The 27,198-nt window shown below is 39.4% G+C and overlaps 1 protein-coding gene across 2 annotated transcripts; it reads left to right on the top strand.

Annotated features, from left to right (window-relative positions):
* The first annotated feature begins 26 nt into the window (after window positions 1-26).
* tafazzin (tafazzin, phospholipid-lysophospholipid transacylase) lies at window positions 27-26,015 on the top strand. Of its 2 annotated transcripts, XM_072366772.1 has the most exons (11): window positions 27-167; window positions 6,906-7,025; window positions 7,184-7,312; window positions 16,459-16,504; window positions 16,604-16,689; window positions 16,755-16,835; window positions 16,934-16,975; window positions 22,018-22,080; window positions 24,444-24,496; window positions 24,605-24,682; window positions 25,028-26,015. In XM_072366772.1, exons 1-11 carry the CDS (start codon window positions 119-121, stop codon window positions 25,127-25,129), a joined length of 849 nt encoding a protein of 282 aa, XP_072222873.1. In that variant the 5' UTR covers window positions 27-118; the 3' UTR covers window positions 25,130-26,015. The 2 variants fall into 2 exon arrangements, with proteins under 2 accessions (XP_072222873.1, XP_072222874.1); XM_072366773.1 differs by lacking the exon at window positions 16,934-16,975.
* Window positions 26,016-27,198: the final 1,183 nt, after the last annotated feature.

The following is a 27,198-nucleotide window of genomic DNA, read 5'->3' on the forward strand; positions in this document are numbered from 1 at the left end:
CAAAAAACGTTGACGATGTATGCGCGCCCCCGCGATCAGTTTTTAGAAGATCACTTTTTTTGGCACGACACTGGCAGTGTTAGCCTATTAGCCCACTGCTGCTAGCTGTCCCCTTTTAATGCGACGCACTGTTCTGATCGACCCAGCCACCTACCATCAAGAGAAAGGTGAGCTACATATTTATGTATTACCAACCATTTTAAAATAACTACATGAGCTACTATATATAGCTTGTTGAGCAGATTGGGATTGTGTAGGCCAATCTCTAAATATAGACATAAAACCGTCCAACGACTGCGAGTCTAGCGGATGTGTAACTATAGCTTAAATGCCCTTTGGTTTATCGGTCAATCTTGTGCATTAATGGCTAGCTGAGTAATACCAGTAAGTTGTTAAACAAGGTAAAACCCTGATTATTTTGAATGACGCAAATGACAACACAACTATTTCACATGTGTATGAACTGAGTCTTTAAATGTTCTGGCGAAGCTTTTACTGTAAGGAAATAACTGCACGATGTTATAGATCTACTGGTATCCGACCAACTTCTTAAGTTCTTGTGCAGGAGACTGCTGTCTCAAAAGAGGAGGTGACCGCATAGATGCCTGATGAAAACATCGCGAAAGTAGACAACTGTATGCAAAATATTATTGTAGTCGCAATTAAAATGTCTCACACATATAGTCCTCAATCTTATGTGATATAGTTAAAAAAAATTGTTAGGCCTACCGGTAAAACATGCTGTAAAAAAAAAATCACTGAAACGCTCCTGAAAACGAGACCGCGTTTAGCCGCGGCTAAGTGTTCTAAATGAGTAAAGCCATATTACTTGTGATACATTGTGCTTCTGGTCTTATTCGAACAGAATCAAACCAGGCTGTGTTGTTAAGATGTGTGTTAAATTTCCTGCAGTTTAACCGGGTTATTCTATTCGATTTAACTTGCACTTGTCGAGGTAAACGGTGACCATTGGCACATTTCAACGGGGGAATTCTAAATTCTCCATCATGGAATTGATATATTCATTAACAATATAGGGTTTTCACAGAAAACGGAAATCTAGCGGACTAAGTTACAAAACGTCCACCCCAAACGGTTTGATTATGTTCTAAGTGACAGATGTATGTGTGGGATTTGAGCTTACATTTCACAATGCCACAATGGTTCTCATGATTGTTGTGGTATCCTACACTACCCTTCTTGTTAGTAAGGATTGACTGGCATGTGTCTACAATAAATTGAGATCACTGTCAGCTGTGTGACAGCTGTCAATGGTTCAAGCAGCATGCCCAGATTAACTAGTAACAATCACAATTTAATACAGACATCTGGATTAATGTGGAGTTACTGTGTGTAAATCATTAGCTTTTTAACTTATGTGTTGATATGAAAATATTACGTGAAATGTTCTGCTCCCTACTGACTAATTTCATGTTGAGCTTATTTTTTCTGTTTAAGATAAACCCTGGTTAAAGACAGACAGCTATACTTTTTAAATCTTTTTTTTCATGAATTGGTTTTTGTTATCTTGATCCTTAAAACAAATGCATGTAGTGAAAGAAAAAAAAGAAGATGCTTTCCTTCAATTTCTACGCTAAAACGTGAAAAATAAAAGTAAAAAAGAGGCACAAAATCCCCCATGACATTAGCTGTGGAAATTTCTATGGTGGGATTTCTACACAGGCACTCTACTGGGACCACTTCATCCACACGCCCCCCAGCAGCACAGTTTATTTACTCCGTGCTCTGTGACAGTCGGCTAACTTCACACAGAGTTTGCTACTGCTAATTTTGTGCAACATGGCAGGATATTTATTAGATTTTGACAATGTGAACGACAACTTTGAGTAAGATGGACGTTCTTACCAGAGTGAATGAGCTGTGCTGCAGGGGGGCGTGTGGATAAAGCGGTCCCAGTAGAGGTGTGTGTAGAATTCCCTCCGTTAGCTCTCCTATAGCTGCAAGTAGCCACATAACAGCACCTAGCTAACAGAGCAATAGTACACGATCGTTCATTCATTCGGCTTAAAGTATTGGTGAAATAAAGACAGATAATGCCTTATTTAGAGGCTGCATCGTCTTTGCCCCGTTCACTTCGTTATATGGATTGCGAGTTACCTAAATAGCTTCCGAAGGACGCCGACTTTGGCCAAACTGTCGGTGAGTAGATGAACATAATTCATTCCAGAAATAAGGTCTAGGTTTAAAAATCCCCTTTAATGAGCAGCTGCCTTTGGCCTTTTTGTTGTTTGGAGACTTCAGACTCATGGCAAATGATTTTCAAAAATAGAACGTTTGTCAGTTTAATATATCTTTAAGACTAAAATGAATGTGATGAGATTGTTGTATTGTTATGCATACGAAAAAGGATGTTTATCATTTAAAGAAGGGATCCTAATGTTTATTTCCTGGTTCGTCTATAGTGGGTCCTGAAAAGCCACACCTACTAAACATCTGTCTTTAATTCTGATAGAAATTCAATCAGCTTCCTTATATTTATTCTGTGAGGGTTTATCACTACTTTAACACAGCCTTTACAGTCATATATCTTATTCATAACTCCTGCTGCATTTATTTCTTTATTATTTTTATTGCTTTTCTTGTGATATGTTAGCTGTAAACAAACACCACAATTAATATTTTCAGGTATATATGCTTCAATATCCAACACTGTACAATTGTAAAGAAATGTTAAAAAGCTGATATCATTATGAACTAAGACATTTTTCATTCTAATCAAACATTCAACTTGATTTACAACCAGTATCCAGTCCATGCAGACCTCCACATTCTGTCAAAAAGTAAACATATACCCATAATGTTCTTAGTGCAGGACTGATCATTTGTTCTGTCCATAAATAGTGGTTTTCTTATGCATCTTGCACAGCCTGGCAGATCATTAAGCCACATGTATTAATAATGAAGAGAGCATATACTTCTGCTTGGAGTGGACCGACACTCCACCTGTGAAGTGTTTGACAGGTTCTTGCAGGAGATCAAACCTGCTTTCAAACTAGGTTTTAATTGCCATATTCATCAAGGAAATAAAATAATTAGGAAATGTGGAAATAAATGAATATACAAAAAGTAAATAAATATCTGAATAAATAAGTTAACATATAAAAATACATTCAGAATAGATGCAATGGGAAGTTGATAAAGAAGATAAATAGAAAGATGAATAAAAGATAAAAGAAATGAATTGATTGAAAACAGTAGGATGCTGTTGCCATGAAACAGCGGTGTGAATGCTGATCTGCTGAAAAATTATTGAAGTTCTAACAACAAACATTGTGCTTACTGTGAAGGTCACTAAACATGCATGTACACAACAATAAAACAAGCAGTAACATGACTGGACAAGCCTTGATGTATGAGTAGAGATTTTGTTGCACCAATGAGTAAGTGTTCACGCATGATTAGTGACCTTCATAGTATTTACAATATTTTTTACTATTCTAAAGCAAAGTAGTACGCACATGCAAAAATTGTTTGACTTATTCTGCAATTTTTTTTGATAGCCTGCTCCTTCTGTATAATTTATGCCATTAAAACTGTTTAAACATCAAAGAGATCTCCACAATGAACAGAATCATTGTGGAGATCTCTGCATTGATTTTTGGTATTTCCACCTTTTAATAAAGAGATGAAATGTAGCAAAAGGGCCCGAGTGGCTGCATAAAGGCTCAAGCAGACAGTCTGGGAGACCAGTTGCTGGATATTTAGAGAAAGAATTTTGTCCCATTCAGTTCTGGGTTTTCTTTTTCATATTCTACATTTTGGGATGCTCCAAAAGTTTTCAGGTGGTGAAAAGTCTGGACTGCAGGGCCAGTCCAGCATCGGAGGGAGGGATTGGTGGCTGCTGGCAGACTGCGCCGAGGCTTAGGAAAGCAAGTTTAACTGAGGCCTTGTCCTAAACTCATACACAAAACTTGGTATACTTCACGTACTGAAAAGAACTGAACGTACAAAGTGCCTTGCTAGCTATCAAATCAGAAAATGATGCCTATCTCAACTTCAGTAACAGATAATAACATGACGTTTATACCCAAATTAAAAACTCCTTAAGGAAGAAAAAATTTGGTAAAATGTGTTGTGGAGAAAAGATCAGAGTAGTTGGACTGTCCTTGGTAGAAATGTATTAACAGGTACAGCATGGAAACATATTGCATGGCAGCACACATGGAATTCCCAAAGACAGAAGATTGTGGTATTCTCTTACACCTTATAATAACGTTTTGTGCATACATGGCCAAAACCTAATCTCTATCTGACACCACCATTTCTTAGATTTCCCCAACCATCTTCTGTTGTTGAACTCACCAGAGAACACCCTGACCCTAAACTGTATGTGTTGTTGAGGCACTGCTCCCTACCACAAGTCTGGGGATGCTGTAAATGTGAGTATTTTATTATCAAAATTAGCTGGACAGATTTGTAGCGAATTTGATTTATATGATCATGACGGAGTTCTGACATGATCAAAAAATGTTGTGCTGATTGGACAAAGTGGGCAAGGCCTGTCAACAAAAACAGATATCACCTGTTTATTATACACAGCTGATATTTTCAGAACACATTCCCTGAAAAACGCTGAACATCTGATAGGTTGATGCCTCTTTTTTTCCACAGCTATGCAAATTAGGTCAACATCTGTATCTCTGCACATGATTGAGTAAATGTTACCGAAATTAGCTGTCTCTCAACAGTCTTCATGAAGCCTTCCGATTCCCGTTCAGACTGGTGAATGTACTGGCTTACAGCAATATTTCATATTTTAATATGATATACAACAGGCTAAACAGTTTTTCTTTAGATATTCAATAATCTATAATAAAGTAACGTGGTGTCGCTGTACTTGAGGTCAACACGTTTTGGCCTCTAAATTCCAAACCGTATGTCGCACACTCCAGACACTTATATACCCAGATTCTATGAATGAAGCTGAAGTACATGAAGTAAGCCACACCTATTTCTGCCAAAACAGTTATTTGCTACATTGTTGGGTATGTTAAACCTATTTTTATCAGCTCCTCTGAGGCTCTAAGCCAGGTCTGGGAAAAACTTTGCTCATAAAAGACAAAAAAAAAATTGAATCGAGCCAGATTTTGATATGATATACTTTATGACCAAGTTATGCACATGTAAAATTCATCTTGCTTGCTATCAAAACAGAAATATCTTAAATTTAGTTTTTTACTTCAACATGAAATTGAGTACCTTTGTTTTCAACACCATCCTGATTACCTGTACCCAATTTGGCAAAAGTCAACAACTAGGGGGCGCTGTAAAATTGAGAAGTTTATATTGCAAAAGTAGCACAATAGATTTGTATCAAATTTGGATTTCCTTGTCAATAAACAATCACGAGGCAAGTCATAAATGTTGGTAATGATCAGATAAAGTGGGCTTGGCTTATAAACAGAGTCCGATAAGATTTTTGATAAAACACTATAATCATTGTGATTTTCAAATTTAAAGGACCTCTGCCAGACACAGAGACCAAATCACTCATTAACCGATATAACATTCATTATTAGAACCCATTAAGTTAGGAGTACTGTTTTTTTCAGTTAGTAAAACTAAATAATACCCTAAACCAAAACACTTTTGAGAAAGATATTTACACAAATGGCTCAGGAACTTGCGTGTACCTCAGGCAGGAAAAACTCCACATATTCCACACAAAGTTGTGGTGCTAAAACTCGTTGTCACCTTACAAATTTAAAACAAAAACCCTGCTTATAACTGCTTGCAGTTCTAATTTAATTATTATGTTTATTATAATTATTATGAGTGATTTCTTTTTTCAGTTCAACTATTGTGTGTTCTGTTGGTGTATGTAGGTGGGGGGGTTTAAAGGAAAAAAAATATTAATGCGTAGACTTCTGATTTGAAAAGAAATCGGAAAAAGAAAACGGACTAGTTGCAGTTCTCCAAAAACTCATCAGAACCCAGTTTTCTGTGAGGATGCCTCACATAGGTGGAATGATGATTGGTTGAAAGTTAGCTTTAGCTGGGAGGGGGCTGATATCAGATGATTTCATCACCAAATGGACAAAGCTTAGAAAATTAGATATACCATAAATGTAATAATTAAAAGCACATAAACTTCATTAACTGGTTGACAGTTTAGACCGTGACAACACCAGTCTGTTTGTTTCCATCCATTTGAGAAAATATCTCCATCCTACCATGAACACAAAAAATAATCAAGATCAACAACACGTCAAAATACAAGAGCAGAACACTGCACACGCCTAGTGAGCTGATTCTTCTTTAGCCAAAAAACTAACAGCCAGAACAGTATTTAATGCGCTGGATGATTGGTTTGTGTGCACACTGAAATGAAGTCGTTGCTCAACATGACATTACAGCAAAAGGTAAATAAATCCCAGGAAAACCAGAATATAGGCGCTATTGTTGTTGTGGTTTCTAGTACATTTTCTATAACGTTTTAAAAGTCTTTTGTCTACAAACTGTTTGCATGTGGATGAGAGAGGCAAATGCAGAAGTAAACTACCTGTTTTATTATGTACAGAACCTTTCTTTATTTCTAGCATGTCTTTGTCCACTATGACATGTCTGTTTACCACAGTCCACTAAAGGACCAACATAAGCAAGAGCTGCCCATACTTCACACTGTTCCAGATATTTCTGGGACTTGTTACGTTACATTGCACCATCCAGACATGTGTTTGCAAAGCATGGAGACAAAGAGGTTACAGAAGCAAGTTTAAGGCCTAAACAACCCAAAATCCATGGAGATGCACAAAAGTCAAATGCTTATTAGTTCAAGCCGTGTGTAGTGTAATTCTGTTCAGAATAGTCAAACTGAGCTTTCTCTGTGTGGTTGTTTTTTTCTATCACTTTGTCTTGTTTTTGGTTAATGTGTATGGATGTAGCACCTGAAAGGATGCCACTAGAGGTCAAATGGCCTTTCCCACAATGCCCTGCTCTGGCATGGAGGATCTCCAGCTCACTGGTCATGGGCATGGTGGGCTCCTATTCCTACTTCTGGACCAGTAAGTTGTAATTTTTTTGTAGAAACGTGCATATAAACACAAACATAACTCCAATACACCTAACCAAAACAAGCTAATTTGGACTTGTCATTAGAACCAAGTAGTCCTTCACTCACACCCCTTTGTTGTGCCTTCCCCTCTCTAATGTCTTTATTCAGAGTACATTAACCACCTGACAGTCCACAACCATGAAGTTTTGTTAAGCCTCATTGACCATAGGCCCTCTGACACACCTCTGATCACTCTGGCCAATCACCAGTCCTGTATGGATGATCCACATATCTGGGGTAAGAAAAAATAAATGATCAGATGCTCACAGGTATGTTTGTAGGTAAAAATTATGATGGTGTGCAAACATGTCGCAGCTCAGAACTACCTTTCCTATGTTTCATTTGTTTATTTTTGTGTGTTTTGCCACTCATATCAACAATGATTTGCTGGGTGAACATCACTTACAGCCAGCAGGACCTCCTAATACTCGGATTGTAGAGGGAATGTACTGTTGCAACTGAGTTTATTCGATTTCTGTGTTCAGCCTGTCACAATTTAATCTAATCACAGTCTCAGCCTCTCACAGTTTCAGCTTCATCAAACAAATACCTGATGCAGCTGTGGAGCCAGAAGACTGCATCATCGGTAGGACAGGGATAGAGACTCTAGGAAAAGCAAAGGTGGGGGTCTGTGCATTTATATGAACAACAGCTGGTGTAGTCACACCAAGACTCTTGATAGTCACTGCTGTTAAGACTATTGGTTGGTTTACAATCGGTAAATGCAGACCCTTGTACTTCCTGTAAGACTTTACTGTTGTTTTTATTGTTGTATTTTTGTCACTTTTCAGCATCTGTGTAGCCAAATTATATATCGCCGGCACACAAGGCACCAACAATATATATTTATAGCAGACACACGTAGCGTGATGTGATAAGATATAAGGATTTATCCGAAAGTTCTCACTATCTGAATAAGCCTTATTTAACCTCGTTTTAGGGCACCACCTTCAATCGAAGGAAAAAGACAAAATCTTACGATTCTGGTATGTTAAATTACCAATCAATTATTAATTAATAACTAATAAATTTCAGTCTCATATAGTCGCTACTCGTGAATTCTCGTTTTGTTGGACTCACACATACGTAAAGAACACATACACAAAAGCCGGTTGATTTTATATATGTATATATATGAACCATTTATTAAAATGATATGACCAAAGACATGAACCTTAAGACAACAGGAGAAATGCTTTGAATATGGATGATTATATAAGAAACACTTAGTGAATTGAAAAGAACTAAGGGGAGGGGATAGATGGATATCGGAATCATTCAAATAGTCGAGCTTTGTTACTATTTGAATTTAAAAGCTAACGACTTGGGTTAGTTTATCATTTTAACAGCAAATTCTCTCGACACCCACCGCATACCGTCTGAAATGTAAGAACAGGGCACATCTTACGGTTAGGTCAGCTCCGAACCACAGGTCATCGCCAGCGGGTCCCACTGGGTCTCTCTCGGTTCCGCGTCTCGCGGCCTTAGTTGTGGTTGACTTTCAGGGACTGGACCGGTCGCTTTCCTGGCTTCCTTCAGATAGCTTGAAGACGAACGGGTGGTGTGTCGGAATTCACGCAAATAATGATAAAACTGTCCAAGGGTGGAGTTGGTTTTGGTTGCTGACCAACTCTGATGAGGTGAACTTAAATTCACCAAAGATTGACAAAAAGGTTGACAAGCTGAACGCTGGCTCCTTTTTCTGATCAAAAATAGGTGAGGATGCTGCAGCAGCAGAGTTTAAAACGTGCTATAGAGAGGAGACAGGATGACGGATGAACAAAAACGCAAAATGTATCTTTCTACTACATTCTTCTCTTTCTGTCTTTGTTCGGACCTTCTTCTTCCATCTCATCTTCCTCTCCTGCCATTTCCAAAGACTCTCCGCCAGACTCTCATTCCATCAATTAGAACTCTCTGATCTTCATCTTCTCTACTGATCTGGACCTTCAATATTCTCTTTCAATATTCCGTCCATGTTCTATTCAAGAACCTATGCGAACTTATGCCATGACCGGGCAATAACTGACTTTTCCTCGCGGTTTCCGGAGTTTGATTCACGGAGGCGGGGCATGACGTAGGCCTACGCTACACTTTCAGCCAATGGTATGCCTGACACTGTTGTGCCATCTGCCTGGGCGTATTTTGTAAGGCAAACTACAAGGAGAATTCGACTCCTGCATTCCTCCGTCTCATAAACATTTGTACAGAGGATTCTAAAACACCATAACATGTTAAGATATAAAAACTTAGGATATAAAGACAGCAAAAACAACATAACATGACAAAACATAACATAACATGATGGTTATGAGTCTCAAAATTCAGATGGATATCTGTAAAGTTATGACGTATGAATAACGAACCAACCAATGTTATTTTCCTGTGTTAGACACAGAATACAATAAGAAACAGCTGATTATTGGTTAATAGTTGCATTATTCCATATAAATGTCACATGTCATATGCAAGTTGTTGATTAGTTTGGGTTTAACTATTCAGTACTATGAACCACTCGGGGGCAATGTGGCTCCATAAGCTGATTAGTAATTTTCCAAAATAATAATATCTTCCGTATCGTTCCACGTACGATCATGAAAAAGGTATTAAAATGCAGCTTGTGATATCACTGAGAACATGAAAGAACTTGTACAAAGATACAAAGCACATTTAATACAGTTTCAAGATTCAGCTAAAAAGTTATTCTGGGTGAGATCCTTTTCAGAGGTCCATGCAACGACTGTCTCTGGCTTGAGTCAGAGTCAGGGCAAACGGTCACCATTATTTACTTTGAACCATATAGGGTCGGAAGGGTCCTGTTCTGGTTTTCCCCAATACTCTCCTGAAAGGGTCCGTTGTTTGTTCAGCTTAGTTAGCACTAAGCTATTAATGCATTAATCTAAATTTATGGCACAGGTCTGTGGAAAGAGGGGCTGAGAAAACTCCCCCAAAAATGCTTTTGTGGGCAAAGGTTGTTGTAAATTTCTCTTCTTTGATGTAGAAATCCCCCATCTGGTATTTCCACACTGACCATCCCCACAAAAGAATGTTGCAGTCATTTAAAATCTTAAGTTTGTATTAAATTCCACACTTGAGTTCGCTACATCTGTTATGAGGAGTTGCCATAGATGGCAAAACAGGTGAAAGAAGACATACAGACCAAGGGCCTCATGTACAAAGACTTGCGTGGATTTCCTACTGAAACATGGCGTACGCTCACACCAAACTGTCCTCCAATGTACAAAAATATCCGGATGTATCAATGTGTGCACACGCATGAATCCAAGCACATTTTGTTTATACATCCCGATCAACTTGGAATTGAAACGCACGTCAAAGTACCCGACTCCTCCCTGTCCACGTCCCTACTTAAATATGCAAATCATATTTAAATTGGCCCTGCACCTGCGATTCCTCTCTCTGCACGATCAGAAAATAAAGAAAAAAGAATAAGTAAGACGGGAAAAAGAATAACTTAACGGAAAGCGAGATGGAGGTGCTACTTTCTGAAGTGGAGGCCCGCAAAAATGTGCTCTTTGGCACGCTGTCCTACGATATAAGCAGCAAACGTAAGAGGAGTGGGTGGGAGAGCGTGAGCGAGGCCTTTAATGCTGTGGGGTCTGAGAAGCGCACACAAGCAGAGGTGAAGAAGAAGTGGTCCAATATCGGCGAAGTGTGGCCAAAACAGGCAAGGGGGGAGAGTCGGCACAGCTATGGGTGACACTGCTCTCTCAGGGGTGGTGGGTGTGGGAGTGTGGGTGACTCTGATTACCCCCAAGGTAAATACCTATATTTGTGTAACTCACAACAAATGTGTTCACACAGTGACCTTCACACAGTGCAGAAGTGTGTCGGGGAAAAGGTGAGGCTAACTAAGACATGTCCCACTTTATGCACAGGGTTATTAGCATTTGCACACAGAGACGATCAGGGGCTTGTTAGAAAGATCTTAAGCTGTTGTTTAACCAGCAAAAAACAGCACGTTACTAACTTTAACCACCAACTATGATGCTGTGAAGACGGGATAGAAATTGGGGGCGCACATACTCAATACACCTCACGTGGAATAATATTAGGACAATTACACAAATAAAGTTACTTACCAAGAAGCCACCGATCGCACACAGCGCCAGCTTGTAGTCTGTTCCCAACAATTCTGTTACTGAATGTATGAATTGTGCGTTGAACCAGGTCACCCCCACAAAGCATCACATACGATCTGTACATTGATGAAATGAAAATGTTTCCTGTTGATATACAAATTCATCATGTGATGGAGCTTTTATAGCACTGTGTGTGCAGTCGATAGCTCCGATTACATTAGGAAAACCGGCTCTCGCCTCAAATTGTGCTTCAATGTTGGCCTGTTGGACTGCATTGTGGGAATTTGATGTACCTGCTGAGATGCAGATAATTCCGTCCCACTTGGCTGGCATGACTCGGCTCAGGGTCGACTGGCACAGTCCCAATCGGTTGGCCAGCTCCCTCTGGAATGCCCCGGTTGCTTAAACCCCAGTGTGCGCGTCACCTGTGGCACAAGCAGCGCATGCCTCCTCTCTGTGTTGCGCTCCAACATCTGCCGCAGCTCTGCGCACAGTTCCAGGAGGATTGCCCTCAAAACGGCTGATGAGCCAGTTGTCATCATGTGCCAGCAAATCCTGTCAGTCTCTGAACACACGCTTTCTTCCAATTGCACCATTTACAATGTCTTCCAATACCACTAAAGCAGCCATTGTTTTTGATGAAAAAAACAGCTGTTTTAAAGAATCAACAGCTGTATAAAGTGCGTACGACAGCCCTGAAGTTGGTGTGAGGCACTGCACATTTCCACGGTCATTTCGTTCTTGATACATCTGATCGTTGACGTGAAAAAGTGTGTACGCCACTTTTTTGTGCGTACGTACCCTTTGTGCATGAGGCCCCAGGTCTTCCTTCACAATGAATGGGAAATAATACTTGTAAACAAAATGAATGAACACTCAAGAGGACACCAAAAGAATGTCAAGAATGCAGTTTTCTGTTTCACTGTGAAATGGCTGCAAGAGCTCAAATGCGTTTCTCCCCTGGTTTACGACAATATGAGCTGGAGCAAAAGCAAAGGTGGAGGTATCGCAGTGCTTGTTAACAGATGGTATAATCCTGGACATGTCTCCTCTCCTTCATAGTGACATGTACCAGAGACACTGAATTGATAGCTGTAATATTACATCCAGATTATCTACCAAGAGAGCTCACCTGTGTAATTCTTTTAGTAGTTTATGTATTATCTGCAGACACTGTCTGTGAGGTCATTAGCTCAGTTTTTGCCAGGCTAACAACACAACATCCCAATGCATTCATGGTGATCTTTGGAGATTTCAATGACGTCTCCCTCTCAGTTATTCTAAGCTAATGTAAAAGATGCATACAGCTCCTCTGCCCTGCCTCCACTCAGAAAATCAAACCACAATCTGGTTCTCCAACTATACATCCATTGGTAAGCAGCAACCTGTCATTATAAGAACTTTGAAACTTTTCCTCAGGAGGCAGAAGATGAAATGCAAGGATCCACTGACTGGAATGCACTCTGTGAGTCACATAGTAAGATGCTTCCCCAGTAACAAACCCTAGATCACCAGAAAAAGCTAACCTGTCAAAGAAAAAGACTTCAAGGAGGGTGACAGGGACTTATTGAAACTGTTTGTGACAGTTTGAAAAAAAAGAAGTTCCAGCAAAACAATATGAGAGACACACTATATTGCCAAATGTATTCACTCATCTGCCTTAGCACACATATGAACTTAAGTGACATCCCATTCTTAAGCCATAGGGTTTAATATGACGTCAGCCCACCCTTTGCAGCTATAACAGCTTCAACTCTTCCCCACAGAGATGCATGCTGAGGTCCCCTACTACACACTCTACACTCACGACCACACCTCATCCACCCAAGCAATGCAATCATTAAACTAGTGGCTGACACAGCTGTGGACGGGCTTATCTCAGGGGGAGATGAGACCACATATAGGGAAGAGGTGGCAAGAATGTCACTATGGTGCACCAAGAACAACCTGGACTTCAATACCACAAAAACTAAAATCCTTGTGGATTTGAGGAGAAACAGATCTGACCCTCAGACCATTTATAGCAATAGTGACTGTGTGAAGAGTTTCTCTGCCTTCGGGCACTGTAGAGAGTCCACTACCAAAGGATCCTCAGAGGGGACAAGCCAAGAAGCTGCTGCTATCCTTCTACAGATGTTCAATTGAAAGTGTACTGAATTACTGCATCCCATTGTGGTTTGCCTGCTGCACTGCAGGAGAATGGCTATTGTTCCAGTCAATCAATTCAACCCAGAAAATGATCAGCTTTGCTCTCCCCTGCTTAAAGGAACTCCGCAGGTCTTACTGCCATGGAAAAGCCTGCCACAGAAAAGCAACTCTATAGGTCCCCATTGCAGAACACCACCTGTTTGAACTGCAGCCCTCAGGCAGGAGGTACAGAACCTTAAAAACTCACACAAACAGTAAAACAGTACATATCCCAGGGCCATTAAAGTAATTAATAACAAACTGAAACAATTACCCAATCTTATAATGTGAATTCTGTTTTTTCTGTGCAATATTTAACAGCAATGTGGGCTACAGTGCAATTTTTCTGCAGATGTCACTACTACAGTATGATGTACATACTTTTTAGTTGATGTTCTTATATGTACATGTATTTTTTTATTAATTTGATATATATTCTATTTTATCTTGTGTATTGAAATTGAGCTTTTATTCTGACTTTTAGTTGTACTTTCACTTTGCATTTAAAAAGGACAGCAACCAATTTTGTTTTACTTGACAGTAAAGATTCTAGTTGTTATCCCAAACCGGCTGGGTAGCAGAGTCCTAACGGCTAACATTCAGCATGCTCTCCAGTCAGTCAACTATGAATTATTATTATACATTGTTATACGTGACTCTTCTTCCTCTGAAACTGACGTAACTCCAAACACTGATTATCCCCCTTGTTCTGGCCTCAGTTGCCTTCAGTCTTTCAGAAAATGTCCACATTTATTATTAACCACAGACCTCCCTGTCTCCGCAAAATGAGGAGTAATGTTAATATAAATAACTTGATTCCTATTGCGGTAACTTTAAGTCTGCCTCTGTTTCCTCTGTGTCAATGTTGGGTTTTTTTTAATGACTTGAAGGACTTACTAACAAATCTTTTCTGGCTAAAATTTTTATTACAAATAATTACTTGGATGTCCCAAGGACACAGTTGTCCTCACTGAAACTTGTCCACCTGATTTTGCATATCTGCATTTACGTAGGCCATCTGGACAAGGGGGTGTTTTTGCTGTTTTCCATAAGCTCAGTTTTCCATAAGTGCCATGCTGTTAATTTTGGTGATTTGACTTCCTTTGAAGTTTTAAGTTTTATAATCACAGGTCCACCCACCATAGTGGATTAGGGTTAGATTGATTTATTTACCCCCCTTCTTTCTTATCCATTGTAATAAAGAAATAGGACAATGTGCTTGTTCTTGGCAACTTCAGTATATATGTATGTTGTCCCTCCCATTCCCAGGCCTCTGAGTTTCTGGATCTGATAGACTCTTTTAACCTCACTCAGTCTGTGACAGAGGCTACACATTCTAAAGATCACATCTTAGACCTGGTGCTCTAATCTGGTTTCACTCTAACCTCTTTGAAGCTGCTAGATATATCTGTTACTGACCACAAAGCAATTATCTTTAAAGTGCGTCTTCATCAGTCTCTTTCTTCTGTGTGCACTAAGAGAAACTCTCACATTCTCAATGCTGACTCTGCAGTTAAATTTTGCTATGCCTTCAATTCTACATCCTCAACTCACGTTGAACCACTGCTCAGACCAGAAGCACTATTGCAATTGTATAATGAACAATGTCTTTCTATCCTTGATGAAATGGCCCCATTTAAAACCAGGAAACAAAAATATAATAATACCCCTTGGATCAATAATCACACTGGAGCCCTGAAATGACTGTAGAAAATTTGAATGTCAATGGATGGCCAGAAAATCTGAGGAAACACACAATGCCCTTAAGAATCAAATGCTGATTTATCAGAAAGCTGCAAGATTGGCTTACTTCTCACAACTGATGTCCAATAACAACCATAACCCTAGAATACTCTTTAATGTAATCAAATCTGTTATCAATGGATCCCCTTCTTCCTTTCAAGAATCTGATGCTCAACTACCTCAAAAAAAAATCCTGACTCAATTTTTAAGTAGAAAGTATCAGAATTCATATCCAGTCTGATTCTGTTACTTTTACAGTTTCTACAAATTTCCCTTACAGAGTTGGAACGTCTGGTTTTAGAACACTCTATAGCACTGAGATAGCCCTTGTTAAGGTGACAAATGACCTACTCCTAAGTGCAGATAGAGGAGGGTGTTTAGTTTTGATTCTCTTAGATTTAAATACCAACTCTGATAATGTTGACAACATTCTCCTCCATTGCCTGGAATTCTGCATTGGAATTAAGAATTCTCTTAGTTTATTGCTCTCATATATCTCTTAACAGAACTTTTTCTGTTACTCTGGGTGGTTGTACATCTTCAGCTGTTTAGTTCAATTGTGGTGTACCACAGGGCTCAGTTCTTGGTCCCCCTCTGTTCTCTATTTACATGCTGCCTCTTGGCCAGCTTATTCAAGGCCATCATGTAAATTACTATTTTTATCCTGATGACACCCAGCTCTACATGCCCATGGAGCCCACATTTCCCAGCAACACTGTGAGTCTTGGAGCCCATCTCTCTGACATTAATCCTGGATGGCCCAAAATTTCCTTTAGTTCAGTGATAAAAAAATAGAGTTAATTCTGTTGGGTCCCCCAAATGTGTCACTTCTATGATTTATAGTCTAGGCAATCTTCAGATAATATTATCCAAACTGCTATAAATCTGGGAGTAATATTTGACTCAAAACTTTGTCTTGATGCTCAGGTCAAACGTGTAGTTCAGTCTTGTTTTTTCCAGCTTAAGACAATTGTTGAATAAAGTCATTTCTTTCAACTGCTGATTTACAAAAAAAGTTATGCATGCTTTTGTCTACTCTTACCTTGACTAACTGTAATTCATTATATTTTGGTATCAGTCAGGGCTCCCTATGTCACCTCCAATTAACTCAAAATGCTGCAGCAAGACTCATCACTGGTACAAAAAAGTATGAACATGTCATCTCTATGCTTGCTTCTCCGTTTAGATTTCGTATTGATTTAAACAAATCTATAGACTTATTGACCTAGTATTGCCCTCTTTTCTTTTAAATTCTGCTGCTATGTTAAGCGTTATATAGCATTGTTTGGATAAGTGCTACATATATAAAGTTTTATTATTAGAATTATTATTATTATCTGTTTTTGATAGGTGTACTGAAGTTCAGACAGTTGTGGAATTTCAACAAGATGCGATGGTGAGTTTTTTTCCCCATACACGCATTTGTAGCAGTTCAGGGTAATCTGGTTTTGTTTCTCGGATAATGATGCATACTTCTTAACCCTTGACTGGACAGGACTCCAGCAGCATCCGACATCTGTTTCACAAGAGAGCTGCATTCCATGTTCTTCAGCCGTGGAAAGTGTGTTCCTGTCTGCAGAGGTGAGTGTAAAAATTGCCACACATTCATCTATTGAGCAAACTCAAATAATATATTTTTTCTTTAGGTGATGGTGTTTACCAGAAAGGTATGGATTTTATCCTGACCAAATTGAACAGAGGAGAATGGGTGCACATTTTTCCAGAAGGTATGTCCACCCAAGGTGTTGCCATTGAGTTGTCTTTCCTTTTAGTTATTTTGTATTATAGGGAAAATTAGCTCTTCCTGCATTCCTTATTTGAACAGGCAAAGTCAACATGACTGAGGAATTCATCCGCTTAAAATGGGGTGAGTGCAGTGCATGTTTGGTTTGTGTGAGAGTGCGATGTACAATACAGATTTGTGATGTATGCCTGTATTTTATTGTATGTTATATAATTTAATTCAATTAAATTAAATGTTATTTATATAGCACCAAATTACAACAAATGTCATCTCAAGGCACTTAAATAATATAGTCCAATTCAAGCCAATTGGAGTTCAATTCATTGTAATCATAATCCAATGAAATCCAATTAATTAATTTCTAAATAATCTATCTAATAATCTCATAATAATCGTCTATTTAAAGACGTGTACTTGAAAACACTGTCTTCTTTCTGTAACCAGTGTTTTGTCAACATGTGCATTTATTCTTGTATATGTAATCAAGGTTGAACTGGGAAACAAAATGCACCCCTGGCCCTTTTTAATGTAGACCAGCCCCATTTTTCCCATATGTGTTTAAAACATGATGTCAAACACTTTTTTCTAGAGCCAGCTGTAGCTGTAGGAAGGGCAGTCTGCTAATTGGAATGGTAAATGGACTGTATAGCACTTTCCTGGTCTAGGTGACCACTCAAAGCATTTTAACACTACACTACATGCACCCATTCCCTCACACAGCACATTTTAGTCAGTGCTTTAATGTATGCATTCATACGCATTCTTTCACTCGGAGTGAGATGTGCTGTATAAATGTGTGAGTAAATGGCTGAATATGACATGTTGTCCAAAAGCGCTTTGAGTTGTCTGCTAGACTAGAAAAGTGCTATACAAGTGCAATCCATTTACTATTTCCCTGCTACTCACAGGGGTTATCATTATTTGCAACTTGATGCCAATACCAAGGAATATAGTTAATATGCCATTTTTTGATACCATGAGGATTTTATGTGTAATTAACAGACATAAAGTTATATTCATAAACAAGGTTTCGAAGAAGTCGTGGCAGACTTACGACAACAGGCCAGGCAGCTGTTTATCAGGCCAACCTCAGCATGCCTTCAACCTCTCAGGTTGTCGTAAGTCTGCCACGACTTCTTCGTTAGAAGAACGGGCAGGGTTATCGGAAGGATTTTGGCCCGTACATGCATTCGCCAGTGTGTTAATGATGTCCTCATACTTTAATATTCCTCCTACAAAATTCCGAACGTACTGACTCATTGTCATTCGCTTTTCGCCACAGTATCCACACCTTAGACAAGATGGCCGCAGGCACTTCCGTGAAGTCTGACGTCAGTCAAGTTTCATTCCATATATTCAAGGTTCATTCCATATATTCAGAGTTTCATTCAATATATTCAGAGTTTAATTCCATATATTCAAGGTTCATTCAATATAGTCAGAGTTTCATTCCATATATTCAGAGTTTCATTCAATATATTCAAAGTTTCATTCCATAAATTCAAAGTTTCGGCATAATCTCATCATGCATTTGTCTGTCTGTCCGCAGACCGCTGTGTGAGTAACATGCCCATAGTTGTGTCGCGGATCATCAAATACGTTAAATAATAAACTAAATATTCAGCCTGCATTGGTCTAAGAATGTGGGTGATTTTTACTGTATATCAACAATATTTGAAGGGCTTCTATTTCAGGTTACGAAATCCCTGTAGCCGCAGCAGCTTCTCCAGTGCCGGAGAAGTGCCGCGTCAGAGCGCTGAGATATAGAATATGAGCTACATTTTTAAATGCACTAAAGAGCCCTCATGTAGTTTTAAAGAAAGCCTAGCTATTCCTACATCTTGTGTCTTGGGCCCTTTCTTGTTTACGGGTGGAGATCGCACGCAGGGACTGTTTGGGGCACTCCTGAGAGGTTGAAGGCATGCTGAGGTTGGCCTGATAAACAGCTGCCTGGCCTGTTGTAGCAGGTCTGCCACGATTAAAAAAGGAGCGAATTTCTTCGTTAGAAGAACGGTATTGGGCAGAGGTATCGGGAGGATTTTTGCCCCGTACTGTATTCGCCAGTGTGTTAATGGTGTCTTCATTCTTTAATATTCATCCTACGACATTCCGAGCGGACTGACTCATTGTCATTCGCTTTTCGCTGCAGTATCCACACTTTAGACAAGATGGCCGCTGGCACTTCCGTAAAGTCTGACGTCAGTCAAGTTTCATTCCATATATTCAAGGTTCATTCCATATATTCAGAGTTTCATTCAATATATTCAGAGTTTCATTCCATACATTCAAGTTTCATTCAATATATTCAGAGTTTCATTCCATATATTCAAGGTTCTTTCAATATATTCAGAGTTTCATTCCATATATTCAAGGTTCATTCAATATATTCAGAGTTTCATTCAATATATTCAGAGTTTCATTCCATATATTCAAGGTTCATTCAATATATTCAAAGTTTCATTCCATATATTCAAAGATTAATTTCCTGAACGGCATGCCATTATATATATATATATATATATATATATATATATATATATATATATATATATATATATACACCCTCAGTCATTGCACTGATATCATCTCCATTGGGCTCACAGAGTGCAATCCAGTTTGTGGCCTCAAAGGGTGTCTGTAGGTCTTCCTCAGTTTCCTGAAACCACTTCTTCAAAGTCAGTAAGTGACAGATGAAGTGACAGCCACTGAACAATGGGTTTACAGTTGGAGGTGAGGAGAGCTAGATTGTGATCTGATTTGATCTTTGATCCTAAAGGACAAGCAGAGGAGCTTTATGCATATTTTACATTTGCATAGAAATTATTAAACTTTTATCTTCTCTGGTGGACCATTTGACAAACTGTTACAGGCTGAAAGTGTAGCAGAGAGGGCGAGGTGGTTCAAATCTCCAGAAGTCTCCATGAATTTGCTGGAATGTTGTCTGTAGCGTGGAAACGAATGAGCTGATTACATCACAGACAGTGATGTAATATGAGCGGTTCCAGCTTGTCCATTTTATTTGCTAGCAATCTGACTTTCCCCATAGGTATTGCGGTAAGAATTGGTTTAAATTTCCTCCACCTATTCCTCCATCTTAGTCGTACCTGTGAACTACAGTTCCTCCTAAAATCGTCAGAGATTTATTTTAGTTTTTTTGGCTGTAGTTGGCATTTAGAAAGTTTAATAAGCAGCTCCTATTTGTGAACACATTGTCTAAAGATAATGTTGTTCCTGAAAGGTATTTTATTGTTAACTCATGCTTACTCAAAACAGATGTTGTGAAGTGTCAGAATTATAAAGGGAATCCAGTCAAGCAGCACTGCTTCCAGACCAGTACAAAAAAGTCTCTCAAAAACCAAGAAAAGTTTTTTAGTAAATTCCTGTAGCTTTGACTTTATTATTGTTATTGTTATATTTTCTTATATATTAATTAAAAAAATTTTTTTTTTTGCTTAATTTGTTTCAGTACCCATCAATGTTTTCCCCAATAGAGGTACTAAAAAACATCAGATCCAATCACTAATATCCTCAGTGGTGTATAATTTGTTGGAGTTTGCCTTTAGGGTTGGACCTGTGTTGAGAACGATTTTCATAAAAACAGTAAAAAAGAAAAGAAAAATTACTCCATTACAATTAAAAGTCTTCACGGTCAAATGTCAGTGCAGATGTATTGTCGGTAAATATGGTTAAAATGTCAAGAGTACTCAGGCTAAGAAGAAATGGTTCCTGGATTGGGTGGTGTTTGGACCCAACTGCAGCACACTGAGAAGCTGACTCAGTCCTCAGTAGACTTCTATTGGAACAAACTCACAGTTTAGTGTTTTGTCAGTCAACGGTTCCATTTAGGGAGCAAGCAGGGTTAAGGGAAGCAAAACCAGGTAAACGGTCCGACCCGGCAGACAAATCAACAGGGAATTGGTAGAAGGGTTATCAAGGAGAGAGAGACACCACACGGGCTTAGAAAAACAAGTCCACAAGGTAAAACTTACAGTTAAAGGCAGGGGGCAGGTGTGTTTCACCAGGACATAGACAAAGAAGGCAGATCAGAAACAGCAACATGTGATCAATCCAGGGAAAGAGGCTGGAAGGTCTTGCATCAGAAGAGCGAAGAACAATCTGGCAAGCCGTGAGTGAACTGGAGAAGCATGTGTACTGGATTGTTTAGTGAGTGGAAGAGTAGTGGTGGGTTGAGTTGGCTTATTAAGTGGCAGACAGTTGGGCAGAGGATGGGAGAGTGGAAAAGTACTGGGAGATGAGTTGAGCCATGGAACAGAAATGTGACAGTACCTGGAATAATTTAGGGATCGCTTAAAAAGCCAGAATGTTCTGCTATAAAAAAAATAAAATAAAGAAGCTGAATGAATATCCTCCCAGTGTGCAGATTACATCATTTTTGTCAGGCGGTTGTAGTATTGGAGACTTGAACACATTGTATTTGTTTGGAAACTTTATATCGCAAAGACTTGATTAGTCATTGCAATGTGTGTAGTAGTGCCTAAGACTGGACCAAAGTGGGAGATTTTGGACCTCTATCTTCTGCAATTAACCTGTTTCTTTTGCAAAACCCTGTGAACACACTCACTGTGTGATAAATATGTCACCACTTTGTGAAGTTCTGAAGGTGTCCTGGAGTGTCTTGTATCAGGAACTTGGCAAAGGGTCCTTTTGGCCCTGCGGGTTGTGGGTAAAGTCTTTGTGTATTTGGCTTACTTTGCAGAGATGCTGTCAGATCCCATCAGATTGGTATCTGGTGAGTTTAGAGATCAGAGGAACATCTCAAGCCCCTTGACATGCTTTTTAGCCCTTTTTGCAAGGCTCATTGCTGTCCCTATGCAGAACGTTGCTCGTTAGGGGATTGGGTTTGCCACCCTGTATGGCTGTGGAAGTGAATGGTCTGCAGAAATGTTTAGGTAGGTATTAAAGTGAAATCTATGTGAGTCCCAGGATGCAGGTTTTCCCAGCAGAACAACTGTTAATCACTTTACCTGTCAGTGGTCATAATGTTATGGCTGATCAGTTTACATACATATTTACAAATGTATTATTGCAATTACGGACCTGTGTTTTCAAGTACACTTTTTGAAATTATACACTTTTCCAAAGTATATAGACTTTGTGTAAATGGAATATTTAAAAGAAAATAACATTTCTGCTCTCTGTTATAGGTGTGGGTCGGCTGATAGCAGAGTGCTCCCTTAATCCAATTATACTGCCAATCTGGCACGTGGGTGAGTATCCTAATTCAACAATATAAAACACAGTATAAAGCATTTATCTGGTCTATCTGGTATCATAGTGATACTCATGAAGGTTTTCTACCCCTTGCCTTTGTAACTTGTTTTTGTGAACTTTTGTATGAGGGGCTATTAGGGTCATTACTCAGGATTATGGTTCATACATATCAAACCAAAATTACTCACAAACTATATTGAAAACCTTGCACATATATGAGGTTCACACATGATCCACAAAAAGCAGAGATGTAACCCTGAGCTTCCAAACCAGTATCAGCCAAAAGTTCCACAATGTCCTGAGCTTTGAGCATCTCGCAGCAAATCTCATCCACACCTGGCTGCAGGGCATTAGAAGGCTTTTTAACTACCCTGTTAACCTCTGCCAAGGTGAGTCTTCAGACTCTCTGCCTCTTAGTAGAGGACATGGTGGCTTGATTGAGGAGATTCTTAGTGTTTCTTCCACTGTTCGACAAATTTGCCAGTTTGGGTCAGCAGTTCCCCATCCAGACCAAGTACAGTCTGGGATGGGCTTTGCTTTCTCTCCCTGAGGTGTCGAACAATTTGCCAGAACTTCCTTGATGCCACTGACAAATCCCTCTCCATGGCTATACTGAATTCCTCCCACACCCGAGTTTTAGATTCTGCAACCACTGATGCTGCAGCCAGTGGTGGCGCCAGGGTGCACTCATGTGAGCGCGCTTTGAGTGCATGTTCGTCACAAAACCCGGCAGATTGTAAAGTGAGTTTTAATATTGTTTTTGGAAACTTTGCTGACTTTGTTACGGCGTTTTGCATGTGGTCTTGTTGCCTAATTAGCATACTTAATTGGTCGGGGCTGTGTTTTGACTCTTGGTTGTTGTGTGGAAGACTGCTTTAGGACAACTTGACTTTTAACTATTCTCTCTCTCTCTCTCTGTGTTTCTAGCTGTGGGAGGGTGTTGGTGTTATTTCATTGAATAACTATTCACATTGAAATAATGGCATTGATTTGAGCCCCACCATAGTTAAACCACAAAAAATACTCTGGCTCCACCACTGGCTGCAGCCCTTGGCCATTACTGAATACCAATCAGCTGGCTCAGGTGTCCCCCAAGACAGCCAAGCCCAAAAGGCCTCATTCTTAAGCGTGACGACTTTCCTCTCGGCCAGTGGCCAGATTCCCTGTCCCCAACCTCCTACTGAGTACGTGTGGAAACTTGAAGGTCTCCTCGACAGGGGCCTCGGCCAGATGTTCCCAGTTGACCCTCCCTTCTTGTCTGGGTTTACCAGGTCTTCACCCAGATGTCTAAGGCACATGGGGTCTGATGATAAGACTACAAACTTGATCATCGACCTTTGGCCTAAGGTTGCCTGGTACTGAGTACACTTATCGACCACCTTGTGCTCGAACATGGTGTTTGTTATGGCCAATCCATGACTCAGACAAAATGCCCAAAATCAAAACACAGCTCAGGTTCAGATCAGAAAGCCTGTTCCTCCCAATCACACCCCTGCAGGTCACATCGTCAGCAACTCCACGAAGGCTGGGTACTCTGAACTGCCATTCGGTGCATAAGCACAAATACTTTGAGCTTGCGTGGGGCAGCATGCCACAGGGGAGAGTAAAAACTCGATTTTAACATTAAGAGACCTCATGCAGAATGGACTCAAGATGGGTGAAAGGGTTAAATGACAGCTCAGACCATCACACTAGTCCAGGGATAACTGCTGAGAAAGAAAGAGAAACACAATACATTGACAACATTTCTTTTCATGAATTTTAGAAATGAACGGGACTGTAAAAATGAATTAGATTTATAATTGGCTGCCAATTTTACAGTAAGAGTAAGCTTTTAAAGTAGTGGTTTAATTTTTACTGTGGCATTTAGACTAAGATGCATGTCACAGGGCAACATACAAGTATTCCCAAAACCAATAGATTGTTGGATCCTTTTTATGTCCGTTGATAACATTTGTGCATATTTGGCCAAAGACTTCCTTGATCTGGTCCCTTTGTGTCTGTCTTGCACATCAGTCTCGACAGACAGTATGTTGTGGATTTGATATAAACTCACTCTAAAATACAAAGCAGCTGTTCATTCTTTGAAGTATGCCAAAGTATCAAGCATTATGCATTAAAGGATTTCATTAAAAATGTTGCCTTTCAGGAATCTAGTCGTGTTGACTTGGGAACTTTGCAGATGTGTTACACGGGCAAAAAGAAATACAAATTGAAGAAAGGAAAAAAAAAACAAAAGAAAAGAAAGTAAATAGTAAAAAAAAATAGTAAAAAAGTACATTTTAGAATCAACTGTGACATTATTACTGCATACTAAAGTTGAATAAATGCTTTCTTGCACAATCTACTTTTGTCTCAGGTTTGAGTGATGTTCTGCCAAATGTGAAGCCCTATATTCCTCGAACTGGCAAAGTAGGACCACCTACACCTTTCATTTCACAGTTTTTTTCATTCATTTGACATGATTGCTTTTTTGTGTACTGTCAGTAATATTAGTGTTAAGAGCTGGTCTACTTCCAGAGAATCACAATCCTGGTGGGGAAACCATTCAGCGTCAAAGAACTTGTTGAATCCCTCCGAGCTGAAAACAAGAGCCAGGTGAGGACAAACTGAATGCTTCACTTTTGTGTTTAAAGGGGCCCTAAGAAAGCTATTTTGTTTGGTGGTTTAACAACAGCCATTCAGAACAAAATAAACACAACCAAAACTTAATGTAAAACATAAGGTACAGCTCAGTACCTTATGTTTTACATTAAGTATACTGCATACTGCTGACTGGTCACAGACTCCTCACCTGTGAGCATCAAACAACATCACTGTGACAGTGCACTTACCTACACAAAGCAAACGATACACTATTGAAATACTTGCCATGTGAGGTTTGCCAGTTATTTGTTTTGTCAAGAACAACATAAATTAATTTTTTTCAACATATTCTTTCAGTTGGAAATGAGGAAGACATTGACTGATTTCATCCAGATGGAGTTTTGGAACTTGAAAGCCCAAGCAGAGGCCCTTCATGGACAAGTACAGACCAAATCCTGAGTCCCAGTCATCTAACTTTTGCTTGCCAACGCTTCTCACAGCCACCTGGACTGATTATCCTTTACTGTAGAACTGAGAGTTTTAGGGTAAAGGGTCACGGGTCTGGAACGATACAGACCTCCAAGCACTGAAACTGTAATACCCATGTATTACATCAGGTCTAAATGGGTTTTTACAGAACTTGTTTGGTCTACACCCTCCTCATCCATTAAGTTGATTTCACAAACATCCAGTTTTGTTAGATTTGCAGCATTTTCTTTTTCTTTTAGCTTTGTTCTGAACCCAATGATGGATGCAACATTATCTCCCTCATATGTCATTAGCCATTGTATAAAAACAGAAACATGTTATTTCACTCATCTTCATAATCAGTTGCTTTAAATACGTTGATGAAGATTCTCAGTCATCCGGGTCATGGCAATCACATCAGCTTGGATAAGGGAAAATGGACTTCTTCTTGAATACTGAAGACGTTTCCCCTCTCATCCAAAAGGCTTCTTCAGGTCGAAACTAGATGGTGGGGAGTAAGAGCTTAAAAGCAGAGGTAAAGTCTGTGGTAGCTAAAGTGGGCATTGACTTTGTCCTTTACCGGGTCTGCACCTACATCTCAAGGAAAAGGGACACTCTTTTGAGGACAGTGATCTACACATTCTGGACAGAGAAGACAGATGGTTTGAGACAGGAGTCAGGGAAGCCCTCCATGTTAAACTGGAAAAAACATCTTTGAACAGAGGAGGTGGCCTCAGGTATCACCTTCCCAGCACTTACAATGCAGCATTGTCTCTCCTCCTCAGGCAGTTTCACAAACATTCACACCTTGGATCCTGTGACCAAAACTCGCCCCTTCTTTAAAATCACAAATAAATTCAGTATTCAATTCAATTAAGTCATGAAATTGTATCATTATTCAGACAGTAACAAGTTTCACATTTGTCTGAGTAGCATTCATTGTGGAATTATTGACAAACTTTTCAGCTCAATTTTGAAACAGATGCGTAATGAAAAATGGAAAACTTAAAATGAATTAATTGTGTGTGCCCAGTGGCAGAGCATAGACGCACGCACAGTGAAGATTTAAACCCCACCATATCATGATATGACACAAACATTTTTAGTAATGAAAAAGTTATTGTGTGTTTTGTAGCTGAAGCTCATCTTAAATCATACAGTATGCTGGGATTTCTGCATTGTCTCTTGACAATTCAGGTATAATATATAGGAATATTATTGTAAGTTTAGCTTATTTGAATTCAGAAAACAACCAATGTATCATATACTACCAATTACATAGGTTATTCTACTGCATTGGAAACATAATATCAATGATTAAAAAAAAGTTTTTCACTTATTACTTAAAAACTGGCACCTACGACTCAGCCACGATCTATGCCGTTAGATGCACGGTTCATATTGGTGCCATTGGAAAGCCAAGATTCTTTTTATTTGAATGATGCAAAGCATTTTACATTCAGTGAGCACAACAAGTACAATCCTCATGATAATCACCTGATCGATATTTTAATTGTTGTCATACTCTGTACAGTGATGTCAAAATATAGCCAGCCTTCTTGGATTTGCCAGTCGTGAAGCTCTGTGAACCTCGTCAATTGAGGCTTTAGGAACTTCCATATCATACAGTTGTGAGCAGAAGGTTTTCTGTGAATAATACATTCTGTGAGTTACGCTGCTGCTGTTTGAGCTATGTCATTTTTCTGGAAAGAGGGAGAGGAAGAAAACCTCTTTATGAGAACTCCTCTGCTTTCATGGGGTCACATCAGGTCACATATTCCATTTAGATTATCATTACAATGTGGACAAAAGTGTCTTGAACCACCTCTGACTAGAGTCTGGGGGATCAGCTGTCTAAATGTGCTCTCAATCAGTCGAAAATGCGTTCTCAGCTGTGCTGTGCTTAGTGCTGTTCACGTGTGACCGGATCACCCAGGACATATTTCAGTCTGTCTGGTATATTTCAAAAAAGCAGCAAAGCACAGAGAAGGGTAGAGAAAATAGTTGAGAAATTGAGGTTGGATATCCTCCTCTTATAGCTCATTCTGAGATATTTAAAA

The sequence above is a fragment of the Leuresthes tenuis genome, unplaced genomic scaffold (assembly GCF_036924035.1).
Source record: "Leuresthes tenuis unplaced genomic scaffold, fLeuTen1.0.hap1 SCAF_16, whole genome shotgun sequence".
Classification (NCBI taxonomy): domain Eukaryota; kingdom Metazoa; phylum Chordata; class Actinopteri; order Atheriniformes; family Atherinopsidae; genus Leuresthes; species Leuresthes tenuis.

Coding starts and splice junctions, on each gene's coding strand:
- tafazzin (XM_072366772.1), top strand. CDS start 119: ATGCGACGCACTGTTCTGATCGACCCAGCCACCTACCATCAAGAGAAA. Junction 16,690..16,754: donor GTGTGTTCCTGTCTGCAGAG/GTGAGTGTAAAA, acceptor TTTTTTCTTTAG/GTGATGGTGTTTACCAGAAA. Junction 24,683..25,027: donor GAGCTGAAAACAAGAGCCAG/GTGAGGACAAAC, acceptor ATATTCTTTCAG/TTGGAAATGAGGAAGACATT.